At 42.3% G+C, this 23913-nt stretch overlaps 1 protein-coding gene across 4 annotated transcripts in view; it reads left to right on the forward strand.

Annotated features, from left to right (window-relative positions):
* kiaa0930 overlaps nucleotides 1-23913 on the forward strand; it is a 117134-nt gene that overhangs the window by 39850 nt on the left and 53371 nt on the right. For all 4 annotated transcript variants that reach the window (XR_011596780.1, XR_011596781.1, XM_070900544.1 and 1 more), the window contains exon 2: nucleotides 13196-13344. Coding sequence is in view for 2 of the 4 variants with exons in the window: in XM_070900544.1 (XP_070756645.1) it covers nucleotides 13196-13344 (149 nt within the window). In the remaining 2 variants the exon portion in view is untranslated. The remainder of the gene's footprint in view (nucleotides 1-13195; nucleotides 13345-23913) is intronic.

Raw genomic sequence — 23913 nt, forward strand, 5'->3', positions numbered from 1 at the left:
TCGTAGCCATGGAACTGGACACTGGCGCTCGCCAATCCATCATGAGTAAGATGTTTGAGAGACTGTGGTGCAACAAGGCATTCAGACCAGCCCTGAGCCCCATCCACACGAAACTGAGAACGTACACCAAAGAGCTCATCACTGTCCTGGGCAGTGCCATGGTCAAGGTCACCTACAAGGGCACGGTGCACGAACTGCCACTCTGGATTGTCCCGGGCGATGGCCCCACACTGCTTGGAAGGAGCTGGCTGGGCAAAATCCGCTGGAACTGGGATGACATCCGAGCACTATCACATGTCGATGAGGCCTCATGTACCCAGGTTCTTAACAAATTTCCTTCCCTTTTTGAGCCAGGCATTGGAAACTTTTTCGGGGTGAAGGTGCGGATCCACTTGGGCCCAGAGGCACAACCCATTCACCACAAGGCGCGAGTGGTACCTCACATGATGATGGAGAGAGTGGAAATCGAGCTGGACAGACTGCAACGCGAGGGCATCATCTCCCCAGTGGAATTCAGCGAGTGGGCCAGCCCGATTGATCCAGTACTCAAAAGTGATGGCATGGTCAGGATTTGCAGCGATTTTTAAGTAACTATTAATTGTTTCTCGCTACCGGACCAATACCCGTTACCTAAGGCAGACGCTGGCAGGAGGCAAGATATTCATCAAGCTCGACCTGACTTCGACCTACATGACGCAGGAGCTGGAGTCTTCGAAGGGCCTCACCTGCATCAACACGCACAAGGGACTGTTCATCTACAACAGATGCCCATTTGGAATTCGGTCGGCTGCAGCAATCTTCCAGAGAAACATGGAGAAACAAGTCGGTACCACGCACGGTGGTTTTTCAGGACGAAATATTGGTCATGGGTCGGGACACCATTGAGCACCTACAAAACCTGGAGGTGGTCCTCCAGCGACTGGATCACGTAGGTCTGCGGCTGAAGAGGTCGAAATGCGTCTTCATGGCAACAGAAATGGAGTTTTTGGGGAGAAAGATCGCGGCGGACGGCATTCGGCCCACAGCCTCTGTCTTGGTGTCTATCAGGAACGCGCCCAGGCCACACAATGTCACAGAGCTGCGGTCGTTCCTGGGACTCAACTATTTTGGTAACTTCCGACCGGGGTTAAACACCCTCTTAGAGCCCCTACATGTGTTATTGCATAAAGGTGAGAACTGGGTATGGGGAAAAAAACCAAGTAACTGCTTTTGAGAGAGCCAGAAACATTTTATGCTCCAACAAGCTGCTTGTATTGTGTAACCCGTGTAAAAGACTTGTGCTAGCATGTGATGCGTCGTCGTACGGAATCGGGTGTGTTTTACAACAAGCTAACGTTGCGGGGAAGTTGCAACCTGTCGCCTATGCCTCTAGGAGCTTGTCTAAGGCCGAGAGGGACTACAGCATGATTGGGAAAGAGGCATTAGTGTGTGTATTCGGGGTAAAGAAACTGCATTAGTACCTGTTTGGCCTCAAATTTGAGCTGGAAACCGATCACAAGCCCCTCACATCCCTGTTCGCTGAAAACAAGGGGATAAATACTAATGCCTCAGCCCGCATACAAAAGTGGGCACTCGCGCTATCAGCTTATAACTATACCATCCACCACAGGCCAGGCACCGAGAACTGTGCGGAAGCTCTCAGTTGGCTACCATTGCCCACCATGGGGGTGGAAATGGCACAGCCTGCAAACATGTTGATGGTGGCGCAGCCCGCAGACTTGTTGATGGTCATGGAAGCATTTGAAAATGATAAATCGCCTGTCACGGCCCGCCAGATTAGGACTTGAACCAGCCAAGATCGTCAGCTGTCCCTGGTAAAAAAAAAACTGTGTACTGCATGGGAGCTGGGCCAGCATCCCCATTGAAATGCAAGAGCCAATCAAGCTGTTCCAGCAGCGAAAGGGCAAGCTGTCCATTCAGGCAGACTGTCTGTTGTTGTAACTGCACAGTGCTACCAAAAAAGGGCATCTCTGATCTCCACAGTACACACCCGGGTATAGTAATGATGAAAGCGATAGCCAGATCCCACGTGTGGTGGTCCAGTATCGACTCTGACTTAGAGTCCTGTGTACGGCAATGCAGCGTGTGCGCTCAGTTGAGCAATGCGCCCAGAGAGGCGGCACTAAGTTTGTGATCCTGGATCTGGCCCTCCAGACCATGGTCGAGGATCCATGTTGACTATGCGGGCCCGTCTCTCGGTAAAATGTTCCTGGTGGTGGTGGATGCTATTTCAAAATGGATTGAAAGTGAAATAATGTCGGGAAGCAGCACCACCATTGAAAGCCTGAGGGCCATATTTTCCACCCACTGCCTGCCTGACATACTGGTCAGTGACAATGGGCCATGTTTCACCAGTGCCGAATTTAAAGATTTCATGACCTGCAATGGGATCAAACATGTCACCTTGGCCCCGTTTAAACCAACCTCCAACGGGCAGTACAAACAATCAAACAGAGCCTTAAACGAGTCACAGAAGGCTCACTCCAAACCTGCCTGTCCTGAGTACTGCTCAGTTACCACACGAGACCCCACTCGCTCAAGATGCCCCCGACTGAGCTGCTCATGAAAAGGACACTTAAAACCAGACTCTCGCTGGTTCACCCCAACCTGCATGATCAGGTAGAGAGCAGGTAGCAGCAACAAAATGTAAATGATAGTCGTGCCACTGTGTCACGGGAAATTGATCTGAATGACCCTGTGTATGTGCTAAACTATGGACATGGTCCCAAGTGGATCGCGGGCACGGTGATAGCTAAAGAAGGGAATAGAGTGTTTGTTGTCAAACTAGACAATGGACAAATTTGCAGAAAGCACCTGGACCAAACGAGGCTGCAGTTCAGACTGCCCTGAACAACCCACAGCAGACACCACCTTTTTCGAGCCTACAACACACCCAAAGGATCAACAACACCACGCCGGACCAGGAAATCGAACCCATCAAGCCCAGCAAGGCCAGGCTCAACTAGCAGCCCTGCAGGGCCAACAACATGCCAGCCTAGCAAGGGCACAGCCAACACACCAGAACAGATATTTGTACCGAGGCGGTCCACCAGGGAAAGAAAGGCTCCCAACTGCCTCACCTTGTAAATAGTTTTCATTTTGACTTTGGGCGGGGAGTGATGTTGTCTATCTGTAAAGCATGCACTCCCATGTTCCGCCACTAGGGAGCTCATCACTCTGAAGTCCCAAGGGATCCCAGCATCCCTTGGGAGCACTGTATATAAGCCAGCCCCTAAGGCCTGTTCCTCACTCTGGAGTGTCTTAATAAAGACAGGTCACTGTTACTTTAACCTCCCTGTGTGCAGCCTCATCTGTGTTCGGGACACAATAGAATCCTGCACTGCAGAAAACAGATTGGGGAACAACATTATTACTGAGGCCCTCTTCAGAGGCTTGTGCAGGGCAGTGGGGGAAAATAACTTCAGCTGAACCACGTGCGCCCACTTCCTAAAATGTTTCTTATCTTTTACAACTTCCTATAGTAGGGCTGCTTTCATGATGCGTTGGGATGTTGTCCTGTGCTTCATTATTTATCAATGTCATGTGCACCTGTCCTCCAGCAGCGTTCTAATGCAATCTTACGGGATTATTGGGCTAATGGGGAGTTGTGAGGTGTTGAAAAGAAATGATGTGATATTCTGGTGTGACATCATTTCTCGAGTGACATTGTGGCAAAATGGTACTGCTGCCTCCCCAAAGGAAAATATTAAATGAACTTTGTCCTAAAACCAATGCAAGGATCGGTTTTTGTTTTTAAGAATAGTTGTTGGTCATTAATTGTCGTATTTGTGCTGACCACGTGAAGCTTCTGTTTGACACGGCAAAAGTGAAAATGTGAGTTACACTATTTATTGTGTAAGTGTATCGAGGTCCTGTTCAGCAGAGCGAAGGCTAAAACTTTTTCACTGAAAATGGATTGATTCCTCTTCAACTAGGTCTCCAGTACAAAAAAAATACACCGCATCCTCCCCTACACACTCATTGCAGAGAGGGCATTTTGATCTTGTGTGCCAGCGTGGCCTGTGGTGAATTTTTAGGGATGGGATTTGAATCTACAGTCAGAATGCCTGCAAAGGTTTTCAGCGTGGCTAATTGCGAGAGCTCTATGTCTATCTCTATCTCTGTCTCTATATGCACGTGAATGATAAGGTCTGAAGAATCTGTCAAACCGCTAGATCTATTTTATTCTGCAGTTACACCATTCTAGTGTCATGCCAACAGTACATGTGTCCATGATCACTTGATATTGTACCAATTCAGAGGAATACTTCAAGATGCTTAATATGTCCAATGGCATATTATTAGGAATTTATTCCTAATGTAAAAACATCCCTATTTTTCATCCTCATTATTTTACTTTACTTTTGCATTGAAATGTACCTTCAGCAATTATCCGTATTTCCAGATCTGAACTGTGCAATAAATGCTTTTGCTTTGACATCTTCCTGTTTGATTCTCGTTTGATTTATTTTGCATAGCCTTTGCCATTAGTAAACATCTTGAATTATTGGAGGGATATTTCCATTGTCAAACTGCTTATTGCACCGGATTGAAGGAAGCTCCTGGTGTATGCCAGGCTGGTTGAGCTTTTTGTCTTCAGGTTTACCATGGAGCCTCGAGGGCCACATTTAAAATTCTAATCCAGGTTCCCAATAGTCTGCATTTTTCTCCATTTGCTGAGGGAACAAATCTTGCTGTTCTGATTTCAAATTTAGTTACCAAAGTGGTAATATTGCTAAACACAGATTTTTCTAAATTGCCAAGCTCACAAAACTTAAGTACAAGAAGCCAGCAAATGAAACATTTAAGAACTTGTTGCATGGCGTGGGGCCACAATTCAGATATCCCTGGTGTATGCCACTATTTCCCAGCAATTCAAAACCGATTTGTAGCCTACTTGTGAACTATTTGGTGCAATATCAGTTTGTACACAATACAAACTTGCTGTATTTTTTGCAATTTTTCCTTTTAAAGCAAAGTTTTTTTTTAAATTAAACTTAAAATACTATAGAATCAAATCCAAAAGCCAACCACTTCTACTTAAGAGGTCCACCACATTTTTCTCTTATTCAAAAGAAAAGATTGATTTGCATTTATATAACGCCTTTCACAACCTCAGGCTGTCCCAAAGTGTTTTACAGTCAATTAAATATTTTAAGTGTAGTTACTGTTGTAATGTAGGAAACACAGTAGCCAATTTGTGCATCGCAAGTTCCCACAACAGCAATGTGATGATCAGATAATCTGTCCAAACCCCAGCAGTCCAATAGATTTGATGGGGATTTCCTGATCCATGCCAGAGTCCACTTTTTCTAACACTGAACTGATGTGGTCAGTTTGTGAGACCTATGGATCTTTTGACTGGGAAAGCATCACATGAGCTTGTAGGTGCCTAAGCCAGACAACCACATTTATATTGAAACAAAAAAGCTGCTGCAGCTGTACATCATTTGTTTTAAATAAAAAAAAGTTTATAGGGCTGAAATTCAGGGTCTCCGAGAGACCCGTTAATGCCCATTTGCAATGGCCATTCCTAAAAATCGAATGGCCGCCGCTTTGGGGTCAACAGGCCGCCCCAATCAAAATTCGGGTCGGGATTTTTCAGTCTGGACCCCATCTCGCTCAAGTCGATGCACCGTCCAATTAAAATCAAATAAATACTTACCTATCCATTTTCAGCTCGATCTGGCGATCCCCCGCCGCGCAGTGCCCCCAGCAGGTTTTTCTGCAGGTGTACTCGCTGAAGACTGTGCGGCCCAGCAGCGTGGCCGCCCAAAATACTGCCTCCCTGATGGCCCAGTGGCCAAAGTTTAAAAAATGATCGAATCTCTCCTTTAACGCACACATGCTGTGACATCACCACGCTGATTGACAGCGGCGGACAGCCCAAATGACCCATTTTCAGCCAGTCAGCTTGGATTTGCGTCTAAGGCTTGCCCCATTATGATCCATTTCCTGTAGGACTTTGGAAAAAAATTCCAAGTGCTGAAAACCGAACCGAGTTCCAGCGGTTAGTACCAGTTTAAAAACTCATAGCTGGTGCACCTGAATTTCGGCCCCAATATGTACAGAACTTCAGAAATCAATTCTGCCAGTCTGGAACTCTGTTGCTTTCATGCAGACGTTCAGATAGACTTAAATGTTGCTCGGTGAACCAAGGTTGTTGCACCATGTGTTGAGCTTTGAGAAATCTGTTCTTTGACATAGACTGCAATCAACATAACAAAAACAGATTATCTTGTCATTATCACATTGCTTTTCTTGGAATTTACTGTGTGCAAGTTGGCTGCCATGTTTCCCACATTACAACAGTGACTACACTCAAAGTACTTAATTGACTGTAAAGCGCTTTGAGATGTCTGGTGGTCATGAAAGATGCTATCTGAATGCAAGTCTTTCTTTTGTTTAATTTCTCCAAGTCTTTCTGTATTTCCAACAGCCACCACAGTCAGTTTGTTTGTCTCTAACTGCACACAATTATAAATATTAATAGACAATTTAAAATGCATACGCTTGCGCATACTCTAGCGCTACAGAAGGCTAGTGGAATCAGTCATTGGAATTTCTGCAGCATGACTGATAACTTGGAGAATTCTCTGGGAACCTGGCACTCAGAGTCCCAGCTCATTGTGGGCTGGAAGCTGGGTGGACAGGTGCCCTTTTGGCCTCACTCACTGGTACTTAAAGAGCAGCTGTCTACATCCATCAGTTCCTGGACAGACTGTAGTGCCTGCCACAATCCTGCTGACCTCTTCCCTCATTTGATGGCCATCATTAAATGGTGGGTGTGAGGGAGGGGTGTATATATCCAGTAAGAGATTTTACAAAGACCTTTTTTACGAGATCTCCTCAGATAGCAAAGTAATGTTTTTTGATCTGGAACTGGAAATCAACATTTTTCTTAATCATTGCAACGAAAGAAGTAAATCTTCTTTTAGCGCAGAGAAGGTTAAAGGGAGATTTGATAGAGGTGTTCAACATTCTGAGGGGTTTTGACAGACTAAATAGAGAGAAACTGTTTCCCCTGGTGGAAGGGTTGGTAACCAGAGGACACAGATTTAAGATGATTGCCAAAAAAATCCAGGGGGGACATTAGAAGTTTTTATTTTATGCAGAGTTATGATCTGAAATGCACTGCCTAAAAAGATGGTGGAAGCAGATTCAATTGTGACTTTCAAAAGGGAATTGAATATATTCTTGAAAATAAGAAATTTGCAGGGCTAGGGACACTAATTGACAATTCTTTGAAAAAGCTGGCCTCCTGCTGTGTTGTATGATTCTGACATTTTTTACATGAATAATTATTTTACATTGATTATAGACAAAAAAGGCAAGTGCTATTTAGAGTCCAATACAAAGATTATTGATTGCACTTGGAAATTTGCCATAACCACCTTGAATATAGTAACCTAAATTGCATTTCTTGAAGCAAGAATTGCTCAGTAAAATGTAGAGGTCATGCTTTACCTTGAGATGGAGTATAGAGGAACAGTAAATAAATAATTCTCTGCTTTTAATGGATGCACATTTGGATAAATAAATACCCCCTGAACGTATATATATTTTTCCTGTTAAATTAGCTCACAAAGTTAATGCTTTGCTCTGCTTTCATGTTTTATATCAAAATCATTTGTTTTTACCTTTTTTAAAAGTCCAAATGTTCCCATAAAATGTTTAAACCTTCAAGCCCTCAAAATGGCTTGTTCTCTTTGGTCCATCAGCAATTTTGTATCAACAATAACAACCTGCATTTATATAGTGCTGTTGACAGAGAAACATCCCAAGGTGTTTCACTGAGAGAAGTCCAAAAAAAAAACTGACTTCAGAAGTAGGGTGAAGAGATGGGCTTACAGACATTAAATCCTAATACACTCTGTAGAATATTCATCATTCACTATCATTTAACAATTTCTGGGCGTTAACTCTGATGATCATGTACTTCAAAGTCCAAAATGTTCATGATATACATGGATTTGACATTTTCATACAATTAAAAAATTAGCTAGCTCAGCGTCTTCTCGACTTTTATATCACTGCACTGCAAGATGCTAGCATGCTATGTGAATGTTAATTTGATTCAAAAGAGAAAGGTATAGCTGCACGATAGAGCCAAAATGGAGAGAAGGCAATTCTTCTCGGGCAGTTCCCTGGAGTCGAGGATGACTTGCTTTCACATTAAAATGAGTTCTCGGGTGACTGAGACCAATGTGGAACCGGCAGTCTCTGCCTGATGTTCCAGGTCCCGAACTTCATTTTAAAAGCGTGGAAGATGCCTGTGCGTGAATTCTTTTAACATGGGGTGGTGGCCGTTGCACACCAGCTACCATGGGACGCGCCCACACCAATGCACCCACCAAGCACTCCAAGTTGAGCTTCAAGATCCTGACACAAGAGTACGACTGTGCAAGATTTATTTTTGTGGATTTACTATACAGAAAACTCTGGGAAGAATCTCTCTTGTATCAGTTAATGTCTTATGTTGTAAGTTATGTTACTTATAAATTTTCTACTGGGCAAAGTCCAACTGCAGCTCCAACCAACTGCACAAAAAAATGAAGCAATTTCATTGATTGAACTTTTTACAAAATGGTTGTTAACCGCCCTCTCTCAATTTGTGTTTTTTCTGCATTTTATGGGCCCAAATTTGGCCCACCCATTTTTTTCGGTGCACTTACGCGAGATGTCGACTCTCCCTGGGCTTGGCGTGGTGTAGAGAGTCCATTGGGGAGCAGAGCTAGGGTTCTGCGCCTAAGAGTGCCGGCAGCTGTCCGCATGCGCAGTAGCTCCTCCCATGTTGATGATGCGTGCTGCAGTGTGGGACTCGATGCATCCCCGTCCCTATCTTGGGCCGAGTGGCCTGCCGCACAGGCCGGCCCGCTGCCTTCCCATGCTGAGGCTACAAGAAACCGGTTGGTGCGGGGTGACTTTTGATCGGTGGAGGGGGAAGGAGGAAGGAGGAGAGTTTTAATCCAGGGGGAGGAGAGGGGAGAATTTTGATGGCCAGGGGTGGGGGGTGGGAGAAGAGTTTTGAATTGGGGGAAGGGGTGATAACTGTGTAGCCAGTAATTTTAATGAGATTACTCAAAACTTTCCTTAATCCTGTTGATGATGATAAATACTTTTCTACGAGCAGGAGGTGCTGCTATTTTTTTATCTGGATATTTTGAAAAAATGATGTAAATATGTTTTGTCTCTTTACTACTTTTATTTTATAGTTTAAGCTTCCATGAATGCTTCTGTTGTATAGTAAATTAACTTTGCGAAGTTTGTCATATGATGTCCTGTATAGCTGTTTGATCCTATTCACATTCTTTAGTCAAGTCATTAAGTTCTGCTGGCCTCCGATGTACCTACCTGCGCTGATTTCTTAACTCTCCGCAAGGGTTTTCTTGTGGCCACATACACTGGCCTAAGTTAGTTTGGAGCAACTGTTAGCTGTCCAAACTGGCTTAAATGGGCAAAACGGGCGTAGGTGGCTGGTTTAAACCCCCTTTTGAACAAAACTAAACTAAACTTTAAAAAAAATTCTAACTAACTCACTTACACTGACGCAAATTGTGCAAAATGGGGATTTTTTTAAAATACTCCAGAAAAATCAAGTTGCTCCAAAAAAAACTGAGCAACTCCTGGGAAATTTTGGGCCCTATGATGGGTGATTTTTATTGTTGCTTGGTTCAGTGTTCATCTGTTGCAAATTTTGACCCATGTGCATGTTTCATTTTTTTTTGAAGAGCAACTTGCTTTCAAAAGAGATGTTTCATTGTGTTAAAACAACATAAAATGATTTATGCTTAAAAATCCCATGAGTGAGGCCATCACAGGAACATGAAGCATTGCAGATTTATAGAGATCACATTTCACTCAATCATGAGAGACAGGTCATCATTCCTCATTGCTCTGACCTCTGACATTGTTTATGACTCCCTGATTAATAGATGATCTAATCAATGCCCTCACTACAACCTGTCCCATCACTGTAATGTTCTGACATGTTCTGCTCATATAACAATATAGCAACTATTATTTATGGCTTCTTTGTTTATTATTTCAGTACTAATATTCAGTTGTAAACCAGCCCCTTGACTGTAAATTTGACATTAAGTACATATCATGAGGCACTTATTTTAGATTCCAGTATATGTCATTTGCATTGTAGTTAATGCATTATTATTTTTTAAGTTCACATAGATTTGACTTGTTTCAGAAATTTGGATTTTCCCAATGCACAATACTAAGATTAGGAAAGGGGACAAAGCTCAACACAGACTCTAAATGGTATAGGAAGAGAACAAGTGTCTTTAAGAGGCCCTTTGCACGAAGTCAATAAGTACATCAGTCTAACTACAAGATGCACCATCTATACCAAATGAAAGATGAGAAAGTTTGAGATTTCTGGGACTGAGGTCACTGTTCTTTAAATGCTGATTGGAGATTTGAGGCTGACGGGCAGAGACTTGTTGCTTCCATTCATTGGTTGGAGGAGCAACAATCTGCAGCAGATAAAGTCTGAACATTTGCCCAACTGACCCCAAATTGTTTTCTGTACAAAAGGGCTTGGCTTCATAATATAGTGTCTTGGGATGTTTCACAATGTTAAAGGTGCTATATAAATACAAGCTGTTGTTGTTGAAAGCTGCAACTGATCAATGGAATAGTAATTGGTGATGCTGGGTTTAGGTTACAGTATTTTATTTCTCTGTATTTCCCAACCCCCTCCCGGCCATAACCTGCACATCTTTTATTGGGCTAGCTCTTCATTCTGCCTGTCCCAGAGCTGGCCAGAATGTGCTAAGGAGTTAAATGCATTGTGGGTTAGTAAAATCAGGCAATGCTCTCATTTACAATGTGTAGGAGAACCTACATAAGACCGTTCTATACAAAGCAAAGCCAAATGCTGCAATGAACACTAGTGAGGTAAAAATCTAAAGTTTATTTTAGAGTTGGAGTTTAAGGTTTTCATAAAATAGTAGATCTGGACATTTTTTTAAAATATTTTCAGTCTGTTGCTGTTGACAGCACTAACTCTTGTACAAAATGATGGAAGGTTCTCGGGTTACACACACCCATTGTCGAGTAGGCTATGCATTACTCTGCAGCCAATTGAAACTTTTTCTAAAGGAAATGGAGGCATAGAGTGTTAGAATAACTTCATTTTGGAGGAAGTTCTCATAGAATGAATGAACATTATTCTCTCTCCTTTTTGCACTTTCTCTTTCCTCGCCCCTCCTGGCTTTATGTTCGAACTCTCAACCACTTATGGTGGCATTATTCTATGGCAGAAATCTGGTAATTTGTCAATTTCAGGCCACTGGATGTGTGGTGTGAGAAATGGAGAGTTAGTGGTACGGTAGGAGGCACTCTGCATAAACTGGGATTAGATGAGTGTAGAGTTTGTTTTCCCTGACATACAATACCTAACATGGGAATGGTCTAAGCTGACACTGGGGAATTGTTCCATTTTTAGTACTAATAATCCTAATCTCAATGCACAAAAATACTCACTGAATATAAATGTTTTTGAATATTTTCTTCTCTTAAAATTGACTTGTTTGCACCCTTCTACTGCTCTTCCCTGATTGGAGTGTGCCTTCCACTGACAACTTCACATTACTCGGGATTATGCTTGTGGAGAAGTTATCAGCTCGTATTGCTCTCCTAAACTGTGGGATATGTGGCATAGCTCGTATTGGCCACCTAACTTATGTTGTCTGATAACTGGAGACAGCAGTGGGGTTTTAACAAGCAATTGTTTTCTGATTGATTACTTTCAATTGTTTTGATTGTTTGCAAGAAATAAATCAGCTTTATTATAGTATTTGTTTTTTTAAGTACTTTAATCTACTTGATGCATTAAAGGACACTTCCCCCACATCACCAGTGTCCCATCTATCAACACACACATCTACTCAAAGATGCCAAATCAGAGCCCATTAATAGAGTACCAGGTTTTGCAATTTACACCCAGCCCTGAGTTAATGCTCTTTATGACTTGAATAGGTTCAATTTATTGGAATAAAGCCCTGAAAATAGTTTTGAACACTTCCTGGTTAATCTGTATTGCAGCAAATGCCATATCTGCAAAAATTATGAATGCACGTTTTGTGTATTAATTTTTATATGTTGAAGAAATGTATTGGGTCGATGTGATAGCATGGGATAACCGAGGCCACCATCCTATAATGGCATGGACCTTTCAGCAAAGGTGCTTTGGAAGGTAACAATTGCCCTCATACTAGGAGAACTTCAGACAGCCACAAATCATCACTGCTGCAGTTTTGGTCAACATCAAACTGAGTGCCTTTTAATACCTGTTGTGGATCCAAAATATTCTAGTTTCCTGTTACAGGTTTACATGAGTCACAAAGGTTTGGCCTTTTCTTGCATGTTGAACACGTAGTAGCTCTTTGTAAAACCGCCTTGTTGCAGTCCTCCAGCAACTGGAAGAGAACTGAAACTGTGGGTTGCACATTGAGTCAGTACTTCACCAAACTTGATTTTAGTAGCAACATGTTTTAGGAAGTGTATTATGAAATTTAATTTGCATCTGTTTCTATCACCTTGGGGAAAAAAGCCAAATTATTACAATAATGGAATGGTAAGCTAATAACTTTCCCTAGCATTGCCAAGTCTTTCAGTGTTTGGAGCTGTTGTTCGACAATACTATGTTTTGATAAAGGTGTCTTTTTAGTATTTCAAATAGAATGGGGAAAAAGCCATAGCAGAATCACTGCTGAATGACCTCAGTTGACTATGCTCGTTTCAACTTCATTAAAAATGTTTTGCCATAGGGCTAGAACTATATACAAGTACAGCATCCGGAATTCCAAAAAACGGAATTGTCCGAAAACCGGACATTTTTCAGGCGGCCAAGATGGCGACATCAGGCAGCAAGGGACGAGGAAAACCGGTAAAAGGCACAGTGCCGGGGGGCTGAGGGAATCGTGGGCCGGCGGGGAGCAGAGGATCGGCAGGTGACGAGGTCCGAAATCCGGCAAGACCCAAAATCCGGCACAGATTCGGTCCGAAGGATTCCGGATTTCAGACGTTGTACCTGTACTGTATTGTGCAAACAGCATTTCAGTGAGGGGACACGAGTTTGGAATTCTGTTGGCAGAGGTTAATTACACAAGATGTTGGTAAACTGACCTTTTCAACTTCAGCTTTCAAATTAAGAGACCATTTATTTGCTTAATAGGCTGTTTCAAAGATGATCGGATTGTCTTTTGGACCTGGATGTTTTCGACTTACTTCATGGAGAAATGGGCCCCAAGACAGGATGACATGTTGTTCTACGTACGTCGAAAGTTGACCTTTGTTGATCCAGACAGCAGTGATGAGAAGCAGGTAGGCACCGCAGTTGAGTAAATCAATGCTTAAATGTAGGGGGCATGAGAAAAAATGTTCCTGTAAATTAGTTAATGCCTTGTTTTTCTGAATTTTTCAACCAAATAACTTGCTGTTAGCTAAATTTTCCATTTTAGCTAATTGAGCCAATTAAGTACGTAAAAAATATGGAGCAAGAAAAGGCAACTTGGAGAACTGGCAAGAAAGCCTGCTCCTTCAAATGGCCTGTATCATTTTTGGATTTTCTCAATTTAATTTTTCTCCCAGTGAAATGAATAGCTTTTGGTAATGCCTTCTAGGGGAGGAAAGTGTTGAATTTCTCGACTCCTAAATATTCGGTTTAGTGTCCCGAGCACAAGCTGTCAAATGAACTTGATTCCCTTCTTCATTTGGGGAGAAGCAAACAGGAATGTCGCTGCAGGCTTGAGTTCAGAATCAAGCCTCCAACATGTGAGTCCAGCTCACTACAGCAAGTGCCCTGCTGGCAGATCAGTCCATTTCTTCTTAAAAGGTAATTCATACATAGAGCAACATATTGATGCATCAGTTCACCCGCCTCCAAAAAAAGCTAAATTGGAAAGGCCAGGACTTGCTCTTGCGTGTAGCTCATGATGGCGACAAAGACTAGCGAACAGGTCCTTTTGACTGTAGTCAATGGATGGTCGAGGATTGGAGAGAAAATACATTCGTTTTACCGTAATAAATAAAAAAATTTATGTATTTGCCTGGTGGAAATAATGCAAGTTTAAAATAAAGTAAACGATGCAGTTCAAACCAGTTTAATATGTTCATTATTTAAGAGTCCTCCTCGGGATTCAGGAAAGAGTAAATTTTAAAAGCAGCAAGAGAAATGTCAAGGCTCTCGAGCAGAGTGGAGTTTTGGGTAAAAATAAGCAGAATGGGCCAGGAAAGGACTGAAAGAGTAACAAAGGTAATAGGGCATTACTGACTAAGGTGACAGCAGGGAAAAATTGAAAAAAGACAAAGCTAAAGGCACGATATCTGAATGCATGAAGCATTTGCAACAAAATAGATGAATTAATAGCGGAGATAGAAATTAATAGGTTTGACCTAATAGCCATTACAGAGACGTGGTTACAAAGTGACCAAGGTTGGGAACTAAATATTCCAGGATACTTAACTTTTTTAGAAGAGATAGGCAAAATGGAAAAGGAGGAGGGGTAACCCTGATAAAGGATGGGATAAAGACAATAGTGAGAAAGGATCTTAGCTCAGAAAATCAAGAAGTAGAATCAGTTTGGGTGGAGCTAAGAAACAACAAGAACCAGAAAATATTGGTGGGAGTTGTTTATAGGCCCCCAAACAGTCGTCGTAATCAGGAAATTGGAGGTGCATGTAACAAAAGTAATACAGTAATCATGGGGGACTTTAATCTACATATAGACTGGGCAAACCAAATTTGCAGTAGTAGTGTGGTGGACAAATTAATGGAATGTCTACAAGATAGTTTTCTAGATGAGTATGTTGAGGAACCAATTAGAGAAGAGGCTATTTTAGATCTAGTATGGTGCAATGAGAAATGGTTAATTAATAATCAGAGGCGGTCCCTCGAACGAGGTTGACTTGCTTCCACCAGGGTTCACAGATGTTTCAATGAAGGACCCGATGTTCCAGTCCTGAACTCCAGTTGAGTGGGTGGAAGATGCCTGTGCATAGATGTTTTTTTAATGTGTGGTGACTGTTGCACATCAGGCACCACACGGGCTTGACAGCTAGGCCTTTATCCATGGCAAGGATTAACTAGAACGTCTGGAGACCTGCTCTGCTGCATGGACCTAGTGCGCGCACATATTGCAGTGTGGGCAGGTCCTTGCTGCCCCTGGGCCCTCGGCTCTTCTGGGCCCTGTGCCCTCATTCACCGCACCTCTGCCACGATGTTCCAGGGCCCGGCGTTTCAGCTCTATTTATAGCCCCGACCTGTGGTGGTGGTCTCGCACAGGTTGGGGCAGCCCACGATGTTTTAATTAATAACCTTGTGGTAAAGGGGCCTTTAGGGAAGATTGACCATGATATGATAGAATTTTATATTGAGTTTGAAAGTGATTTAATTAAATCCGAAACTAGGGTCTTGACTCTAAGCAAAGGAAACTATGGTAGATATGAAGGGAGAGTTGGCTAAGGTAGATTGGAAAAGTACATGAAAAGGTATGACAGTAGACAAGCAATGGTTAGCATTTAAATAATTAATACATAAAGAAATGTATATTTGTTATAAATTAAGGCACAAAAACCCCACAAGAAAAGTGATCCAACCGTGGCTAACAAGACAAGTTAAAGATAATATTAGATCAAAGGAAGATGCTTATAATGTTGCCAAAAAGAGTAGTAAGCCAGATGATTGGGAGGATTTTTAGAATTCAGCAAAGGAGGATCATGAAATTGAGAGAAACGGAAAATAGAATAAGTAAACTAGCGAGAGACACAAAAAGAGACTGCTTCTATAGGTATGTAAAAAGGAAAAGATTAGTGAAAATAAATGTGGGTCCCTTACCGGCTGACAGGAGAAATTGTAATGGTGATTAAGGAAAGCAGAGAAATTAAACAAATACTTTGTGTTTGTCTTCATGGAAGAAGACATACAAAACATCCTAGGGTTTTGAAAGAGGTGGCGATAGAGATAGTGGATGCATTGGTTGTTATGAAAAGGAAATCATGTTTGACAAAACTTAGTTTTTTGAGGTTACATAAGAACATAAGAAGCAGGAGTAGGCCATTTGGCCCCTTGAGCCTGCTCCGCCATTCAATAAGGTCATGGCTGATCTGATCATGGACTCAGTTCCACTTCCTGCCCAATCCCCATAACCCTTTACTCCCTTATCGCTCAAAAATCTGTATCTCCGCTTAGTTTTAGTTTCCCTATGAGTGGAAATATCCTCCCTGCATCACCTTGTCGAGCCCTCGTTATCTTATACATTGCAATAAAATCACCCCTCATAAGGACATAAGAACATAAGAAATAGGAGCAGGAGTAGACCAAATGGCCCCTCGAGCCTGCTCTGCCATTTAATAAGATCATGGCTGATCTGATCATGGACTCAGCTCCACTTCCCTGCCCGCTTCCCATAACCCCTTATCCCCTTACCATTTAAGAAACTGTCTACTTCAGTCTTAAATTTATTCAGCTTCCACAGCTCTCTGAGGTAGCGAATTCGACAGATTTACAACCCTCAGAGAAGAAATTTCTCCTCATCTCTGTTTTAAATGGGAGGCCCCTTATTCTAAGATCACGCCCTCTAGTTCTAGTCTTCCCCATCAGTGGAAACATCCTCTCTGCATCCACCTTGTCAAGCCCCCTCATAATCTTATACATTTTGATAAGATCACCTCATTCTTCTGAATTCCAATGAGTAGAGGCCCAACCTACTCGACTTTTCCTCATAAGTCAACCCCCTCATCCCTGGAATCAACCTCGTGAACCTTCTCTGAACGGCCTCCAAAGCAAGTATATCCTTTCATAAATATGGAAACCAAAACTGCACGCAGTATTCCAGGTGTGGCTTCACCAATACCTTGTATAACTGTAGCAAGACTTCCCTGCTTTTATACTCCATCCCCTTTGCAATAAAGGCCAAGATACCATTGGCCTTCCTGATCGCTTGCTGTACCTGCATACTATCCTTTTGCGTTTCATGCACAAGTACCCCTAGGTCTCGCTGTATTGCGGCTCTTTGAAATATTTCTCCATTTAAATAAAAACTTGCTCTTTGATTTTTTTTCTGCCAAAGTGGATGACCCCTCACTTTCCAACATTATACTCCATCTGCCAAATTTTTGCCCACTCACTCAATTTTTGCCCGTTCTCGTCCTCTACGGGTTCAACATTTACTTTAGCCACTCTTTTTTCCTTTTTATATACCTATAGAAACTCTTGCTATCTGTTTATCTGATGGGTCTGTGTATAAAATTTAAAAATGTTTATTAAGGGTATTGTGTCTGAGCACTGAACTGTTATTTTCTTGCCTACAGGATATCTGTGCAGAATTCCAAAATTGCACTTAATATCCTGTCCACAAGATTTTCCGAGGTTGCAGTTCAGACAGTCGCTTAATGGGTATTTGACAGAACAAAATCCTTATCCATCACCAGGAAGGCAATTCCATACCTGTATACACTGCAAAACTCCAGTCAGTTAGGTTTCCTGGAGGCCCTGTGTAAGATTTTACAGCTGTCTGAAAATTAATCACCTTGGCTTCTGCAGGCCCAGAAAATTCCTCCACAATTTGAATCTTCTCCCTTTTTTAGAAGCCGAATAAACAGCAGCAACATCTTTGAGTCACTCTTTAAGACCTGTCATAATATCTCTGGCTCTGTCAAATTCGGTCTGATTACGCTTCTGTGAAGCGCTTTGGGACATTTTACTATGTTAAAGGTAAAGGTGCTATATAAATGCACATCGTTGTCATTGCCATAAGTAGCTGCTTTACTTTGATTGCATAATCATAAACTGATGTTTTTGTAAGTCTCTAATTCAGCTATCGGGAAAAAAGAACTGGACCTCCCTTCCTGTGACTCTGACTACAAAAGCGTTAAATGTGAAAGTGTCTCTAATAACTTCACTGCAGCCCATGAGAGAGAACGTAGACTGCGTTCCTTTTTGAACAGAGTGGGCTTGATGAGTTGAACAGCCTTTTCTTATTCCAGGCTTCTGTTGTTTCATAGAGGCTTCATAGAAGTAAACACTATGATTTGGTCGGCATGCCTGATGCAACTGTGGTGTGATCATGTCTGATGTTATAGATTCACTATTTGCAAAGGAAGATTTCAGGACACTCTAGGATCTGAAAATTGTATCCTAGCATTCATCCAAATAGAATCATTTCCCTTGTACGAATGAGTCTATATCCTTCTGATATTCAGTGCTGGGAAACACCAAAATATGACTCGTTGATTGTAGTATTTTTTTTTTTACTGTGAACGCTTTTTAAAAATCTCTAATTCCGAAAGATTTCAGGACAATCCTGGCAGGTTGGCAACCTGACCAATGCACTGTGTATCTCCGCACGGCAATCTATGTTGCTTTAGATTAAAAGGCTTTGACATATCAAATGTGATTTTTAAAAACTACTTTCACTAAAAGTTATTGAGCCATGAACAATGATTTCTCTTTTTCCCAATTGAATCTGATACCAACAACCTGGGGAGATTGGAGCAAATTGCAGAGTTGAGTGGGGAGGAGCCAGCGATATCAGCACTTGCTGAGTGATGGTGTACCTGTACAAAACATCATGGAGCATCAGCCACCCAGATGATCAGTAAATAGTGGGATTTTATACTGGATGATGGAGCAAGGTCAGCAATTTTGGCTTAAGGCATGAAAAAAAAACCCTGTGATTGTTCTGGGGTCTATCTCCCTCCCCTCCCCCGGGTCTTGGTACAGTTCACTGGAATATTTTTACTGTTTGCTTGTTGTGACGGGTACAGCATCTGTGGCATAGTAAGTTTCCCTTGGGAATCAAAGTTGTGGGCACAGCTAGACATCAAGCGGGGTTAATTCCAAAGACTGATCCTGCCTGAAAGCAGCTCCCCTACTCTGTGCCCCCCATCCATTAAAAGCAGCAAATTATTCAGGACTGCAGAAAATACAACTCTCTGGTAATTGCCTAGGGAATAAGTGCACTTTGATAATTATTCATGAGCAGTGCAATGGGTCTGACTACAATTCTCTATCATAGATTTTAATTAGTTCCATTTTGAAGTGTAATTATTTAGCACTGGACAATAAGCACGTTTCCCAGGAAATGCACTCCGTGGCATTCAAGCTCTAAAAACAAATACTGCTTCTCTCACCAACTATTCTTTGCTACCAGGTTATTTTCAGATCAGAGTTGCCTATTTGCTTTTAATATAAAATTGAATTGCCAGATTACATTTTCAGCATGGTTTCTATGGTTATTGGTCTTGCTAATTAACTGAACCAATGTATGTACACTTTTATTAATTAAAAAAAAAATAGAGGAACATCAAATATGACATTCCTGTTTCTCACCAGCCATATCTGAGTAGGGGAAGATTACAAATGAATGACTTGTTCAGAATGTTCAATCTTAACTTCAGCCAGCCGGCAGTTTTTTTTCAGAATGTTCAATCTTAACCTTTCCTACAGCCAGCAGTTTTCCATCAGTCTGGGCTGGATTTGAACCTGCTTCTCCCTGGTGAAAAGGTGGTGTGCTATCCCACTGGACATCCACTGCTGGCCTGGTGTTTCCTCCGCAATCACCCCCTGATACTCACGCAACCTGGGTGCATACCAATTACGTGGCTTAACAGATCACGGAATTTGGGGCATAAGTGAGTTGCTCGTGTAGTTACAATGCGCCCAAGTCTGCTCGCTCTTTTACATCCGTCTGAGCGAATCTCCACCCACAAAACTGTCCAGGCCCCCAATGCTCTGAATGTCCTCAGATGGTGCTAATTCGCGGCTTTCTCGGCAGTGTTCAGATGGAGCAGGAAACGATCATTTTTCTGTTTTAATTGCAAGATTTTGAGCATTTTCAAAAAATTTAACCTCCGAGGCCTGCTCTATTTTCTGTTTCTTTTAAACGCGTTTTTATGGGAAAAGATTATTCACAATAAAAATTGTAACGCTACCCCAATTGCAGGTTTTTAAACATGCTGTCCTTGATGTGTATGAATGATGGTGAAATGAATTGAAATTTTTACTGTTAAGTCTCAAAGAAGATAGATATTGGTTTGTGTGTGGTGTTTTCTTGGGTCCTGTTTGTTTATGCTAATTTATGCCCATTTTAAGTTGGGCGTATTCAAAATAGATTGGGAGGGATATATCAGTAAAATGGGTGCGGCTTCGGGGAAATTTTGGGTACAATTTCCTGGTTGCAGCTTAGGTGGAAATTCCAGCCAGTCTCCTTGAATGAAGTAACAAGTTAGCAACAGGACAAACAATCCTGACTGGATTGGCTGTTGTTGTTTCTTAATAGAATGATCTGATGTCATGTGACTTATCCTACTTGTGATTGATAGGAGTTTTGTCACAATGCAAAGATGAAGTCTATCTATTTGTACAGTATTTTCTATTTGAGATGTGACTAGTCACTTTGCTGTTGGCTTACATTATCTGGTCAGGGGATAATCCACATTCTTGTGTGTTTGGAAATACCACAAGGTCTGTCCTTTTTGTTGAGGCAGGTGACTGTAAGCACTCGCCTCAACAGTTCCAATTGTTTCCAGGATGTCACAGGTTTGAATGTTTCAGATGTATATTGTTGTTTCCAATGGCCAAGCTGTCCGAGTCGGCAACATTCTGCACACAAGCCAACCAGCTGCCATTATATCTTTTGGCTATTGATTGTCATTCTCAAAGAGCTGCCTTGATCTCCAGTAACTCAGTCCTGCTGACGGAGGAAGGTTCTACAGAATGTCTCTGGTAGGGGCTGACTAACAGCTTCATCCCAAGGCCAAGAAACATGTCCAGCTGTTTTCTGTTCTTTGGCCCTTATGAGCCATTCCAGATGGGGGCTGAAGACTCTGGATGAAGCCTCATATACAAGTTAAGTTAGACGCTGGTCCTCTATTGTGTTGGTAAAATATTGCATGTTTTATAGCAGAGGCGATAGGTTCTGCAATTAAATAAAATTTGCCATATTCTACGATTTAACCTTTAGCCCGAGTCACATGATCAGATAGTAGAGGAACCAGCACTGAAGACTAAATGGCTGATTTCCATTCAGTGTGTAGTTCTAGTAACAAAAGTTTCATTTGATCCGGGGCAACACCATGTTAGCAGATATTGTGTGCACAAAGTGAGGACTCACTTACGGGAATGGTCCTTGACGTTGAGTGCAGGAAAAATATTGTGAATTTGATCTCATGAATACATTATACTCCAGTGTTCATATTCTGCAATTTAGAATGAATCTGAGTGCTACCAATGACCCTATCCCAGTATCTCGGGCAAAACAATTTCTCGAGGCATTTCCTCAGTTCCACCCCCACCACCTGCCCCTCAACATGTCCACCACCACTCGCCACTCATTTCACCAAGCACTGCCTCCTGTCAGTTTGCGTGGAGTCTGTTTGGTTTGGGGAGGGGGCTGTTGGCTCCAACTGGCCAGCTCCCTTGCCCCAGCTGAAGGAAGACCGCATGGAGGTTTGAGAAGATGGCAGACTGAGAAGGACGGAATTACTTTAAATACACTTTTTATATTTCTGCTGCCATCAATTGGATGCGAGTTACTATTCTGAAATGTCATTGTTTTGTTGAGATTGGCTGCCTTCTCTTGAGCAGCTTACTCTGACTGATGGTCTGACATTCAGCACAATCTGCAACCTTTTAAACCACGGCCTCTACTGTATGGCTGAATTTTGTTCATTCCAGGGAACTAGAGAGGGCATGTTTGTTTCCATAGCAACCAGAATATGCCTACATAGCTTGTGAATCGGCACGTTTGAGACTCAGCTGTCAATTGTGAATTATTGAAGACTACAGTTCAAGTAATGGATAGTAACCAAATCAGAAATGCCACTCAACCATGTACCGATGGGAGCTGTGCAGCCCGATAAATGTTACATTTTTTTTTATTGCAAGTAAGAAAATATTCAAACATCTGAATTTGTTTAATTATGCCCCTGTGGCAGTATGTTCAGTGAGTCCTTGCCATTTTACAGGGGACTACGCTCTTGCTGTTCTCTAGAAAGGAATCTGGCAATGAAACATCTTGGTGCTTTGACTCCCACTGTGGAATGGTGAGATTCAGGCTGTTGGACTCTGACAGCTGCATCATTTCGCTGTTTAGTGGTTGTAATCTCCCCACATGGATAAAACCCTCAAGCAGGTCATGGAAGCCAATGGGTAGAAGTGATCTACTTACCAGTCCCTAGGTGATAACTGGTGAAAGGCCATGTCAGAATGGCTCTCTGGCTGCTGATGGTCGGAGATTACACAGCGTTGTTGGCAGGAAGCGAGTAAATTACCGAAGCAAAACATGCACGAGGGTTTGCTGCCAAGTGGTTTCATCAGAAAAGTACAAAGGAAGAATGCCAAAGATTACAAGTGAAACCGTGTCACGGAATTTCCCAAACCCTTAAATGATGGGGCCCAGATTGGGCGGGTGTTGTGACATTTCAATACTGGACAGACCACCTTTGCCTTCCTTTTCTCTTGCCCAGACTCCTTGCACCTTGGCTGAGAGGGTGTGTGTGTAACCTGCTCTTGTGTATTTGTTGTGGAACGATAAAAGCTGTCCAATATCATCAGAAAAGCTGGCATAGGTCCCAAAAAGTGAAAGCCTCAAATGGTGCCATTATAAGCTCTTGGTGTGTGGAGACAAGTACTTTATATAGGCTTTGTCATTTGAGCTGTAGGATATACCCAGCACTTCTACCTGCTTTTTCCTCACATACACCACTACCAGACAGGGAAAATCCAAATACTGATGCCACAAATTTGGTAATGAATTTTTAGGGTATGAACCTGTGAAACATTTGGATTTTTTTTAAAAAGGTGCATTTTCCTTCCTTTTTAAGCACTTTTATACTTCATAATGAATAGATTTATGGGGGGAGAAATTGGCCAGCCTTGCGCACGTTTTTTTTGCGATATTTCGCCTTGCCGTTCAGAGTTGTGAACCTGTGGAATTCTCTACCGCAGAAAGTTGTTGCTGCCAGTTCATTAGATATATTCAAGAAGGAGTTAGATATGGCTAAAGGATCAAGGGGTATGGAGAGAAAGCAGGAAAGGGGTGCTGAGGTGAATGATCAGCCATGATCTTATTGAATGGTGGTGCAGGCTCCAAGAGCCGAATGGCCTACTCCTGCACCTATTTTCTATGTTTCTATGTAAAAGATACTTGCCTAAATTGGTCAAAGTTAACGAATGGCAGTTTTGAAATATTGCCGAAAAGCGGATCGACCACATACAACACCAAGAAAAATTGCACCGCTTAAAATTGGCCATTTGGGGAACCCATATTCAGGGTGGGAAAAAAGTCTGAGTTGAAGCCCCAGAAACTGCAGTAGGTATGCAGACCTACAAAAAAGGTAAGTTGAAGTTTTTATTCTTTATCAGCGATAAGTGTATAGCGAATGTTTGTTTTCTGATTTATATTTTAATTTTTGCAAATTTTTTTTGTTTTCTCCCCTCTCGAGGCCATTATTTTAGGCCTTGGGCTAAAGTTGGCAAGGACTGCGGTTTCCACCATGAATCCTCATGCAATGTCGATTGTTACCGTCGAGCACATTCTTTTGCCAATTTTACCCCCTTTAAAAAAAAAATAGCTACGGTTTAAGTGGTATTTTTGCTGTGTAAAAACCCGATCTCAACAAAAACTGAATTCCTAGCTCCTCAAAAAAAAAGAAAGACAGTGATATTTGGATTTTCAACAGACGAGCTAGACCATCCCTTGTCCCAAGTTTCCTCAACTTTCACCCTCCCACATCCAGCCCCCTGCCCTGCTACATAGCGGCACTCTGATTCCCCCAGACCCAGTACAGAGATACTCTCCCCTCTAACCCTTGCAATTCATTCGTCCTTGTCCTTTTTGTTTCCCCCCCCCCTCCCCAGCCAAGCTGATGCTGCCATTCTCCTTCCTCCCC

The sequence above is a fragment of the Pristiophorus japonicus genome, chromosome 15, assembly GCF_044704955.1.
Source record: "Pristiophorus japonicus isolate sPriJap1 chromosome 15, sPriJap1.hap1, whole genome shotgun sequence".
NCBI classification, from domain to species: domain Eukaryota; kingdom Metazoa; phylum Chordata; class Chondrichthyes; family Pristiophoridae; genus Pristiophorus; species Pristiophorus japonicus.